The sequence below is a fragment of the Neolamprologus multifasciatus genome, chromosome 1 (genome assembly GCF_963576455.1).
Source record: "Neolamprologus multifasciatus chromosome 1, fNeoMul1.2, whole genome shotgun sequence".
Lineage (NCBI taxonomy): Eukaryota > Metazoa > Chordata > Actinopteri > Cichliformes > Cichlidae > Neolamprologus > Neolamprologus multifasciatus.
In genome coordinates this window covers 17,411,270-17,424,401 of record NC_140439.1, presented here as the reverse complement: position 1 = coordinate 17,424,401, position 13,132 = coordinate 17,411,270, and the positions used below count along the sequence as shown (strand labels likewise).

At 40.1% G+C, this 13,132-nt stretch overlaps 1 protein-coding gene across 1 annotated transcript; it reads left to right on the top strand.

The window, feature by feature from the left end:
- Positions 1 to 524: 524 nt before the first annotated feature.
- Positions 525 to 12,367, top strand: dhodh (dihydroorotate dehydrogenase). The gene is made up of 9 exons (XM_085163155.1): positions 525 to 655; positions 1,156 to 1,368; positions 1,451 to 1,650; positions 6,012 to 6,094; positions 6,427 to 6,614; positions 7,628 to 7,741; positions 8,093 to 8,246; positions 8,330 to 8,489; positions 9,442 to 12,367. Exons 1-9 carry the CDS (start codon positions 590 to 592, stop codon positions 9,500 to 9,502), a joined length of 1,239 nt encoding a protein of 412 aa, XP_085019281.1. The 5' UTR covers positions 525 to 589; the 3' UTR covers positions 9,503 to 12,367.
- The last annotated feature ends 765 nt before the right edge of the window (positions 12,368 to 13,132 follow it).

Here is a 13,132-nt window from a genome sequence, read left to right as displayed (position 1 = left end):
TACTTAATTAAATAAAAATAAAAATTAGACTTTTGGAAAAAAAAATATAAAATCGAAAGAGTTTGGTGAATTTGGAAAACTAAAATTAAATTAAATTAAATTAAAATGAGGAAATATCCTGAGTTTTATTTCTTGTTAGTCTGGTAACAATTTTATTACAGTACACCTAATAAGGCTTTGATGAACATGTTTATTAAGACTTTGTGTACAACAGAAGTTCTGTGTTTTTATTGTACTGCTTTTCCTAAATCTTGTCCCCAACATATGCTCTCCATACAATAATAAAGCATAAAAATTAAATAAGATTAAAAAAATAATACTAAACTTTTTCACAACAATAAAAACTAAACTGAAATGAGAAAATCCACTCTGGAAACCAACTGACACTAGACTGAATAAAAATAGTAGCTATTAAAAAAATAATTACAAAAAAAAAACTTGATTAAATCTAATACACATATACGGATATGCATGTAATGCATGTCAACTTTAATCACCCGTGGTATCTGAGAATGTCAGTCCGCCCGCCCACGATTGAAATATCGCGAGATGATGTGCCGGAAGCTAACACCGCGTGGGTTTGTGTAACATGTTAGGAAATACATTCAATGCCCTTTATTGCGAAGGCAAAACTGCGTCTATGGCGGGATTGAAGGTAACGTCAGAGACCGTGGACAACAGAGTTTGTCTGGCAGGGTTTCAGCATCGCAGCGATACTTGTGCTCCTGTTTGCTAGCTCGTTTTCTCTGCCTGAAAGTAATATTACTGTAAAACACTCCAGGTCCTCTCTTCTCGTTTTACTGCGTAAACACAGCCATGCAATGAATGGGTTGTTATTGGGTTTATTTGCATTTACTATAAGAAAGCTAAACAAAGTCTGCTGTTTAAGTTTTTTAATGCGTATCTTGCATCTTCTACTGACAGGGACCAAACCTGCCTCGTAGACCAAAAAGTAAAACTAATTTTTTTTTTTTGTCCATTTGAAATGCATTTTCGTATTAAAACACACATGAGTGAGGTATGTGTTTGATACCACACATACTGTATTGTGTCTGTTTATTCAACCCCAGATTATGTCATTGTAAACAGAGTGAGTAGTCGTATTGAACTCTTAGCCGTCTGGTCACATGATGTTTATCACCCTCTGTTCAACAGAAAAAGTTAAAAGAAGCCGTGAAGGTCATCAGCTCAGGTAGCCTCCTGTTTGCTTCCTACCTCACCGTGACTGGAGATGAGCGTTTCTATGCCAACCAGCTGATGCCCCTGCTGCAGAGGATTGTGGGGCCTGAGACAGCCCATGTGCTGGCAGTGAAGATGATAGGTTTGGGTCTGGTACCTCTGAACTGTTACCAGGACCCTGCGTCATTGGTAAGCATGTCACAGTGCTGTCTCCTCAGTGGGTTGCATGCACTTCTGGACTTCTCTAAGGGTTTGTTCTGTTTGTCTGCAGGAAGTCAACGTCCTTGGGTTAAAGTTCAAAAACCCGATTGGGATTGCGGCCGGCTTCGACAAGCACGGAGAAGCCGTTGATGGCTTGTACAAACTGGGCTTTGGCTTTGTTGAGGTGGGGACAGTTACTCCCAAACCTCAGGAGGGGAACCCGAAGCCACGCGTGTTTCGCCTCACTGCAGATAATGCAATAATCAACAGGTGAGGTTGGAGGTGCTGCACCACAGTTGGTGCTTTAAAAGGCCTGTTTCATGTCTTTAGGTTGACATACTTAGCTGAAAGTAAAAAGTGATTGCTCATGGTTCTGTGTGTGTGTTTTATGTCTAATAACCTTATCTTTAGTAGTAAATAGTCAATAGTCTGTAATCGACAGGATTTATGAAGGAGTTTTACAATTTTCATATTTTCTCATTGCTCTGCATTGTTGTATGTACTCTATAATCACTTCACTCCTTAAAATATTGTTAAGGCCAGCATGGTGGCGCGATGGTTATTCTAAATCGCCCATAAGTGCAAATGGTAGTCTGTCTCTTTGTGTTAGGCTTCTGACAGACTACCAGTCTGTCCAGGGTACACCCCGCCTTTTGCTCTATGGGAATTTGGATTGGCACCAGTCCCCCAACAATGCGGATTTGTATAGGTGGAAGAAAACGGATGGATGAATATCTTTGTAGAACTGTTAAGTTCTATTTGTTATCATTCCTGATGCCGTTTTGGCTGGATTGCTCTTGAAAAGGAGATTTTAAATCTCAGTGAGACTTTTCTGCCAGAAAACTAAAGAATATATTAAATCTCTTTGCCGAACACTGATCGCAGCTTTTATCTTGTGACAGAAATGTCCTTTGTTGTTCAAAATGACAACATGTCGTTCATGAGCGATATGAGAGATCATTTGCAACTGTTTAAAAACACAGACAACACTGCCACTGAGGTTGTGGGCAGTATTCTCCTGAATGGTAGGTGTCGTCAGTCGTCCAAAACCGCAGCATCAGTGTTGGTGTGACGTCACTTTTGGCGTGCGCCTACGACAATGATGACGACAACAGGTGTATTTTTGATGCTGTTTTTGGCCAGTCGTTTACCTCACCACAGCCACGTCGAAGACACCAGTGTATGCTCATGTTGCTTTTTACTGTCATGTCAGTGAGTTTCCCAAATTATTCAGAGGGCAATGATGCAACAGCTAGGAAAGAGAAAATAGTTTCTCTTTCTCTTGCATTAGTGCTGATGCTGAGGTTTTGTCTGTGTAGTGACACCTGTCATACAGCAGCAAGTATAGGACACTCAGCGCCAATATAAATAATAGGGGTGCAACGATACTATCGATATTGAACCGTTCAATACAGTGCTTTCGGTTCGGTAAGCATATGTATCGAACAATGCAACATTTTTAATTTATTTTATCAACTTTCCTTCTGACTATGCAGCCTAGGCGGAGTAGTTGAACACTAGTGATGGGATTTCCGGCTCTTTTTAGAGATCCGGCTCTTTCGGTTCGGCTCACTAAAAAGAACCGGCTCTTTCGGCTCCGAACCGGCTCTTCAGGTTGTTTTGTTGCTTTAATTAATTTATTATTAACAATAATATAAAATTAAGCACAAAAGGAATTACTAACGTTAAAAAAGTGGCTTTATTTATATATGTTTATTTATAAATATATGCGGTGGCCCCTAGAGACAAAACACGTACAAACTCCAAAACACATTTCTAGCATGAACTGAACTTCCAAAGCAGAGCTACTAGATCACTTAAATTACACAATTGAAAGCATGTGTGTATTGTTTGTGGATTTATACACAGGCACTCATATATATTCAAATAATTTAAAAAAAAAAAAAAAAAAAAAAGTTCATTTACCTGTTACTACCACACACCAAATCCGGTCGTTGGTACTTGCTGGCTTGTGTAGCCACTAGGTAACAAAAGCTCAACACTGCGCCCAGCATCCTGGAGCACTTCTGTTGTCTTTTGTACACGTTTTGAGTTTTTACGTGCTTCGGAGTTTTTACGTGTTTGTACGTGATTTGAAGTTTGTATGTGCTTTGTCTCTAGGGGCCACCGTAAATATACTTTTATTTATTCACTCCACATAAAATGTAATAAATAAATTATATAATACAAAAATCAACTATTCACATTTCAAATTTTAACTATCATCATCTGCAACCGAAAATAGTTGTGGATGATTACTATACCTTTCTAATGTGACGTTGTTGTCCCTGGCTCTCTTTCTCTCTCTCTCCCTCCAGCTCTGTTCCTGTGCTGTGAGTGTAACTACAGCCCCTCCCCCCTCTGCCCAGCATAAAGCACAAGGCTCGCGTGCGAAAAACCACGTGACGGCTCGCGATAAGGAGCCGGCTCTAAGAGCCATTTCGTTCGCGAACGACCCATCACTATTGAACACAGATTCACTGAGCGAAGGGCAAGCTAGCAAGACAGAAGTTAAGCTCTCTTTGTAACATGGCAAATTGAACCTCCCCCACCCTAATTCAGATCTGACGTTTGGAACTATTTTGGTTTTCATGTGACTTATGACCCTGAAGGTAAGCACATCATGGACTAAAGTAAAACAGTATGTTGGATGTGCCAGCAATGCTCAATTACATGGGTGGGAACTAGTGTGTTAGCACAGTTAGCTCGTTAACGTGTTGGCCGTCCAACCCCACGCATGGGGCAATCCACGGTAGCTCGTTAACGGAGATTTGCCGTGTTGTGGCGTTAACCTCATTTCAGATTAAAGCTGACAGCACTAGTGGGAACACAACGAATATGACTGCACATTTTGCAAAGACAAGTGGAAGCAAACAAAAACAACAAGCAAGCATGCTACAAACTTTACCCGAGTCATTTAGACAGCCGTTAGCACGTGATTCTCCTTATGGGGACCTGATATGTTTAATATGCTGCTGAGAATATAGCCCAGAAGAAGCGTATAGTATAGCTTTTATTTTGGAAAGAGCCATTTCTCTGTAATAAACTCTCTTTTCCAAAGATGAGTGATTCCTCAATCAGATACAGGGCTAGCAAAATCGCTAGCCCGATGTCCCGGGGATAGCGATTTTTCCAATTGGGCTGCCCTGCCCTGCCCGTCGGGCGTAGGAAGGAAAAATCTATGTCAATGCTTTTGCATTCTTTCGGAAATGTAGCTGGGTAATTATGCCATTGGCATCAGTGAGCTACTGTCAATATGTGACATATTGAAATCCCGTTTGAATTTGCGCTTGTTTTTTGCTTTCACTTTGCAATGAGTGAACTGTGTATAGAGAGCGACAGCACTGATTGGTGAGTGATGATAATTTGCGCACCAATTCATCTGACATCATCTTATCAATCGTTAGCTTACTATGCAAACATGACAAGTGAAATCTCCTGCAGCTTAAACATGTGAGAGGTTGATCGCGCAGAGAATCGCTGAGCGTTATGTGAGTGCCTGTGTAAAAGCAGCAGGATATATATTTTAGTTCTGCTGAGCCAAATAGGACAGGTCAGGGTGAAGAAGCTTACCACAAAACGGAAAAGTTATGACAAATCAGACTATAAGGCAAAAAGAAAGTGCAGCTTTATGGTTTCATGGACAAAAGAATTTCTGTGGCAGCAATATGACGAGCTAAATAACCAGGGCTGCACATAAGTGGTCCGCAGGTGCGCATTCACTGTCAAAATAAAAAAACGCGCACAAGATAAGAAGTTGCAACACGTGTTTGCATACATAAGATTTTCTGGAGGAGGACAGACATTTGTTTAGAACTCTTAAAGATGTCGAAGAAGCTCCTTTAAGCAATTACTTTGGTTTTCCTCCACCTCCAAAGAAATGTCAGAAGGAGTCCGAACCACAAAAGAAGCGCGTATTCTCGGATAAGTGGTTGCAGGAGGTGAGCTGGCTTCAAACAAATGATGAATGCACAGAGATGTGGTGCAGAATGTGCCGTGAAAATTTAATAAATGACAAATTAATAAAAAGGCATGAACACTTTTTTTGTATTGAAAAAATATCGAACCGTGACACCAAAGTATCAAACCGAACCGAACCGTGAATTTTGTGTATAGTTGCACCCCTAATAAATAATATCACTGGCTTGTAAATAACCTGTCGAACTCTTATGTAAATGCACATCACACTGACATCACAGGTGGGAAGTAACATAGTGCAAATACTTAATAGAATTTTCTGAGCATATACAACAAACAAGCATTAGTAATTCATCACTGGATTTTTTGCATTAAATTACATGTTTCTGAGATGATTATAGGTTTTTCTTACATAGGTAGAGATTTCATGCACTTATAATTTCACAAAGATGTTTTTTATGATGTCGAAATGTCAAAGGTCAGCTTGACTGTCACATTATCGTGTCTTGTACAAAATTACGTGCCATAACCAACCTATAGTTTTTTGACTGTATGTGACATTTGGTCAGTTAATTACATTCTTTACTAAACAGGGTGTGTGTGTGTGTGTGTGTGGACAGACATGATTTTAAGCTTCAGTTTGTCTGTTGGTACGTGCATAGAGTTTAAGCCAGTGTTTTAATAGTTTTTTTTTTTACCCCCTCTGTGTGTAGATATGGATTCAACAGCTGTGGTCTGGCAGAAGTACACACGAGGCTGAAGGCCAGAGAAGAAACACAGCAAGGTCGAAGTAAAGGTTAGCAGATTCTCTTTGTATTCTCTGAAGTACTGTAAATGTGGCACCAGAGATTACATAGTTCACTTTCATTTAGATCTTACATACTTTTGTTTTTTTTTGGTGGCTTGTGATGTGGGATGTCAACATTAAATTATGTATAAGGTTAAATATATTTTTAATGATCTTGACCTTTCCTCATCTTGTATTTTAATCACGCCTGCATACTTACTTAAATCTCATTTAGCACATCAGCAGCGTGTGCCCCAGTTGAGTCATGTGCCTGATGATGCAACCTGTGTCTGTGTTTTCTGAACTTTCCTGTTTGTGTGTGTGTGCATATTTGTTTATAGCTGGCCTTCCCCTCGGCATCAACCTGGGGAAGAACAAGCTGTCGCAGGATGCGGGGGCAGATTATCTGGAGGGCGTGAAAGTGCTGGGCCCGCTGGCCGACTACCTGGTGGTCAACGTTAGCAGCCCTAATACACCAGGTCTCAGGGATCTACAGGGCAAGGCTGAGCTTCGCCAGCTTCTGCACACAGTAGGACTACAGAAATGATCATTTAATTGCAAACACTGAGAAGCACAAACAAATCCTTACTGGCATATTGGTGCAGTGATTAATGGAAGCATGCCATGTAATACAGTTTATAAGACAATAACATTTCTAAGAAGCAGTTCTAACAAGCCTGAAGTTGATAATTTGGTATGATCACCTCTATTCTTCAACATAACCTGTCTATCTTTACTAACCTGTAGACTACACTCTTGAAAAGTGACGATGAGGATGCTATTCAAGGCTGAAGTTATAATCCACAACCTCACTGCTAGATGCCACTAGGTCATATGTGCTGCTCTTTTAACATAATAGTTTGTAGTTTTTTGTAACTTGAACACAATGCTTTGAATCTGACCTGTAGCCATGTGCTGATTTTGCCTTTGTGTACTGAAAAAGGGTTTCAACAGTGATTTGTTTAGCTGATATTTGTATAATTGATAGTATTGGTTTTTGGTGTTGGTTTTGCTTTAACTTCTACAACTTCCCCAGCTGTAGTATTCCCCCCCACACCCACCACCACCCTCCTCCCCCCCACCCCTCCAGTGAGAAGCAAATGTTGTTTTCCCTTGCAGCAAAAGGGGAAAATAAGTCAAGGACAGGGTTAATGAATGTCACAGAACTGCGACATCTGTGATAAAAGCTTCATGCCCCATCAGCACCAAATTTGAGTACTCATTGGCTTCACTGGTTCAGATTGGGTAGTGATGGGTAATAATGGAATTTTAAAAGAGGCATTTTTATAAACTCCCCATTAGGTTGACTGAAAACAATCAGAAAGGCATTCAAGTGGATTTGATGGGTATATGTTAGGTATTCAATGTAATAAAATCTGTAGCTCCAAAGTCTCTTTTCTGTACATCAGTTCTTGAACCATAGGCTGTATTTTTAGCCCTTCCTATTTCCAAGGCTTTAGATCTTATGCCACAGTAAACCATCTTTCTAACTAGTCTCCAGTCTCTCTACCTCATCACCTGACACTTGTACTATCTGCTCAGGTGCAGAAGGAACGTGACGCCCTGCAGGAACAGCATAAACCTCCCGTCCTGGTGAAGATTGCTCCTGACCTGACTGCCCAAGACAAACAAGACATTGCTGATGTCATCACTGAGGTGGGAATCATTGTTATGTCTAAAGTAAAACATGCTTTATCTAAAAAAAACAAACAAAAAAAACAGCCTTAACCCTGCGTAAAGCTTCACATGGCTCCCTTCCTCCTCTGTGCTCGGGTAACCTTGTCACTACTTCAGTAGGTTTTTGTGCTCATTGGAGCGGTGAGGAGTTGCACTTTAGTAGATGTGACATTGAGGACGGAACAGAAAGCGAATCACACTTTGTCTCTTTCTTTGTCACCGAGTATTTCACATCAGAGGTCACTCGCATACATACATCAGTTCTGCTGCTGTAGGTGCCGCCACCTGTGACACCTACTTTCTATCTCCGCTTATGCTCTGTGTTTCCAGCTGGGAGTGGATGGTTTAATGGTGTCTAACACCACTGTGTCAAGGCCAGAGACACTTCAGGACCCAAATAAGTCTGAGGTTGGAGGGCTGAGTGGAGAACCTCTCAGAGACCTCTCTACTACAACTGTCAGAGAGATGTACAACCTCACCAAAGGTACGGCGTTATGTCCATCTCCATCTCCCTCAGTATCGACTGTGCATATAAAGTAAATGTCCTGTATGTTGTTATTATTGTAGGTAAAATACCAATTATTGGGATTGGCGGTGTTGCTAGTGGGCAGGATGCGATGGATAAGATCCGTGCTGGTGCATCATTGGTTCAGCTCTACACTGCTTTGACCTATCAGGGTCCACCTGTAGTGATAAAGATAAAGCGAGAACTGGAACAGCTTCTTAAGTGAGTATGAAAATAACCATTAAAGCCGAGTTCTCAAGTGAAAGGTTTAAGACTTTTTCTGGTGTTTTTAATAGTTTATTTTAAGAGTTGTTCTTGTTTAGGACACATTTTTCTTAGAACTATTGGATGTTGTTCCTACTGTTTATAAATTTTAGTTTTAGTGTAGGGACACAAGAATTGTGATTTTTCTGGGCTGATATGCAAGCTTGTAGAAACAGAATAGAGGCTTCAAGTACAACTTCACTTAGTTTGAAGGTGAACATAGAAGAAAAAAATCTGAAGATGTTAAAGCTCCAGGAATGGTTGTAGTATGAAGAAACACAAACTTGTGTATTACTTCTGTATTAACACCAATAAAGATTGTATTCATACTATAAGTTTTGCTGAAGGTTTAAACTCTTTAGCCAATATCCATGTTGAAATAAGAGTTTGGCGATACTTTATCGTTCACGCCTCCCTGTGTGTTTTAAAACCTCTTCACCCCCCTTTTTTAAAGCCAGTGTAAATGTGTGTTAACATGATAACAGACATACAGCAGCCAGTAGATGACATGTTTTTTTGCCCACTAACTACTCTACTATCGGTCAGCCAGGCTGATGTGATATACCGATATTTAGCTGCTAGGTTGAAGGATCCTTATTTATATATGATTGTTTAAAGTCTGAGACAGCAGCAATCACCAGCCCCCAAAAACTTCCCTTTCATTGCATTTTCAGAAGAACTTTCGTACATACATACAGCAACCATTTAACCAGACTGTATCACTCCTCAGTTTAATCAGTACCTTTGTTGGCACACCTCAGCAAGGCATGAAACAGCTGTGCCTAAAATCTTGTCAAATAAGTTATTACAGGATACAAATTTGGAGCACAGGCTTCCATCAGTTTATTCCGGTCTTTTTGCTTCTCAGGACAAATACTTATAACCTACGCTGCTGTGTCTGCTTCCACAGAGATCAGGGTTTCAGCAGTGTGTCCGAGGCAGTTGGAGCTGATCACAGGCAGAGCAGATGAGTCGACTCCTAGCAGAGCCCACATCGAGAGATGGGGGATTGCTAATGTAGCCAGCCGTGGCTCCTGAACTGGGGTGAATCCGGAGTTTTTATTATCCGTCCATCTTGTTTTCCAGGGTGGAGTACACATTATGGTCTGAAATCACAGTAAAAACCAGTAAGTGAGTAATGATCAGTGTTTTATGTTGTAAGAACCTGAGATCTGTACCTTGATTTCAGACATTCAGACTTTGTTACAGTGTAACAGCAGTTGGTGTTTCTCACATGCAGACCTAAACCTTTCAAGCCCCCCCAACTGATTTTTAATGATGTAAACTTTTCTTCAGTGTGAAGAAAATCATTGTTTGTGATGCAGAGTATATGACCTTGAAACATATTTGTAATGGTATTGTGTGAAAATAAAATCAAAGACTTTAAAGGCTCAGATACCATCAAGTCATTTATTTTGCTGTGAAACATCACAGGAGCATCCTTGAAGGACTTGAACTGTTTCATGGTGGAGCTTCAAGTTACAAAGAAGAATGCCCTGAACCTGACAACAATGCACCAAGTAAAATGGATAGTTTTGTTATTCATTTCCCTGCTCAGAGAATGTCGTGATTTTACTTCTAAGGGCAAAACTAAAATATTCAGTAACAAATGAGCCACAAAGGCCAGTATTCAGGAATTGCTGGGCTGATAAATTTTCAGAGCGCTTGTTTTGTTCTGGTGTATTCTGAATATGAGAGTGCTTTGAAACGTTTGCAGGTGACGCATTAGAAAGATTCTAGACTTATTTCTGATTCAGTGTGTAAAACGTACCTTTTTCACTTCAAAGATCAAAACCCAACTTGTATTCTGAAAGGTAACCACTACTGAAAGCCCATGTTTATCACTATCCAGAGGATCCAATAAGCTGAATGTGTTGACTTCTCATACTAACAAAAATGAAGTTTTACCTCCTCTTAGAATCTGTTTTCAGTGCTGTGACGCTCCTCAAAGGATAAACATGTTTCAGTTTCCTTTAACAGCCTGCCTTTAGCCATCAAGTAGATTAAATACACCACTACATTTTGCGTTTGGTCAGATCACTTGGTGCTAAAGAAGACTTTGAAATGGAAATAAAAGAAACACGATTTTCCCCAAAAGTACATTCTGTGCTTACTGTGCTTATTTATTTCATTTTTATGTCAATTTAAGATCTCAATAGCTGTAAAGTGTGTGTGTGTGTATGTGTGTGTGTGTGTGTGTGTGTGTGTGTGTGTGCGCGCATATGATGGGGATTGGAACTGACTTAATAAATTGTTTTGGCATGTTTTATATAAATGTGGAGATATAAAGGTCTTAGTAATGGAATAATTCACGTGGAGTAGAAAAAATGAAGGTGCAGCAACAACATAAAGGGTTCACTCTAGGAGGAACTGTGCATATATGTTCTATTATAGATCCATACATGAAGTATTTCTTATGATTGAAGTAGTTTCAGACATGAAAGGACTTTGAGTTTTCTGTTTTCTTGACAGCAATGCATGAAGCCCTTAAGTCATGCTCCTCTCAGCTGGACTCCCACTCCTCTCTGTTCTATTAGCGGTGTTGCATCATGGCCTCCCATTGGTGTCGGCTGCTGCTTTTATAGTTATTATTGGATTTTCTCACTTATTGACACTTTGAGACGCCTTTCTATCCCGTCACAGTACTGCCTGTTAATCCCAGAATAGACGGCGGTCATTAGGTGCAACCAGTGAAGCCTGAGTATCTGTGAGGATCAGCTGTGAGCTGCCAAGCGCCGCCTCCTTCCTTTCCTGAGGCTACTCTAGGTCCAGACTGGGTTTTATCCCATATGTGGTGTTAGAGGGGCAGGAGAGGCGAATCCTAGCCTCCAGACAAGCAAAACAAACTGATGGCCACTTACATGTACTCTTATAACTTTTATTGTAGCCAGGAGGCAGCACTTATTTGTCCCTGAGATGGTGTTTGTGCTGCGTTTTTAAAAATCTGAACACTATTAGGAAAGGCCAGGTACATCATCTTCAGCAAGGATTAACCAAATATTGTCTTTTGTAGGTAGTGTTGTTCACAAGGCCAATATGTGGATGTAGAGTGGAAGCATTTTTTTTCTTCCACTCGATACTGTATGGATCGTACTATTTTCCGTGGAGGGCATGTCCTTGTAATAGTACAGGGAGGGAAAAAAGAAAATTGCTGAATGAAAAAACAGTCAATTAGCACAAAGCGCTCATTCCGTCTTAAAATCTGTCTGCAAAAACGTTTAAAGCTCTGCTAATGCGGTAGGAAGCGTGGAAGAAGAGTTCCAAGGTTTACCATTTAGTAAAATTTCATGGTTGCAGCTTTTTTTCATTGGTGTAGAAAGCAAACCATTGTTTTTAAATGAAGAGCCTAAATGTCAGATAATTATGAAAAATGCCCCAGAGCACAAAGTAGTTTTCACAAATTGGCTGTTTTACATGATTTGATCAAACCCAAAAGCAGCTAGCTGTGTGTAAAATGGCTAAATGTCACACGAGAAAAAAATGTCATTACAAAAAATGTTTTATGAACTGTTAAACGAGTTGCCTGAAACTTTTGTACAGATTTGAATGGTCCCCAAAGACGATGGTGCCACCTTTTATCACTATTTCTCCAGCATCATTGTGAAGTTTTGGTAAATGTCTCAAGTGTAGTAAACATTCAACTTCTACACATCGGGCTGATTGTCATTAACATCTGTGTGCTCAGAGTTGCTCAGATTTGCTGTAATGCTTCGTTACATAGATTCAACAAGCTCCCTCAGAGGATTTGTTCCACACTGGTGTGACTGGATCACACCAGTGATCCTGCAGATCTGTTAGCGGCATATCAGTGATACAAGTCTGCCATGGCATAACATCCCAAATTTGCTTTATTGGACTGAGATCTGGTGACTTTGGAGGTCATTTGAGTGAAGTGAACTCATAGTCATGTTAAAGAAACCAGTTTGAAGTGATTTGAGCTTTGTGACATGGTGTTTTATCCTTCTGGAAGTGGCCATCTGATGTTGAATACACATAAAGGAATAAACATGGTCAACAACAATACTCAGGTGGGCTGTGGCATTTGAAGAATGTGAAATTCAGGGTTTCAAAGTTTGCCAAGAAAATATCCTCCACATCATTACACTGCTACTGGCCTGAACTGCTTAATATGGGTGGATGGATCCATACTTTTGGGATGTTTACACCAAATTCTCATACTGCTATTCTGTGTGAACTGTAGCCTCATTTTCCTGTTGTTAGCTGACAGACGTGACACTTGGTGTGGTTTTGTTTATGCTGTTGTGGGTTGATATGAGTATAATCTTTATCCAAAGCATTTCTCTCTCTCTCTCTGTATTTAGATTTTATATAATACATTTGTTGGGAATCCAATAGAGTGGAATTATGTGAACCATTTCAACACATGTTTTTGTTTGTTTCTTTGTTTCTTTGTTTCTTTTTTTTAAAACCCATATTCCTATATGATTCAAAAGGTAAGCATCGTCGTCCAGAAAGCCGCATAGTAGCCTGGAATACGTGAAATGACATTTCCTTTAACAAGGCACAGAAAGATTGTTTGGTGGAAGGCGAGGATCCACATAACATGTTTAACTGTGAAGCGTGTCACTGTGAAGCATCAG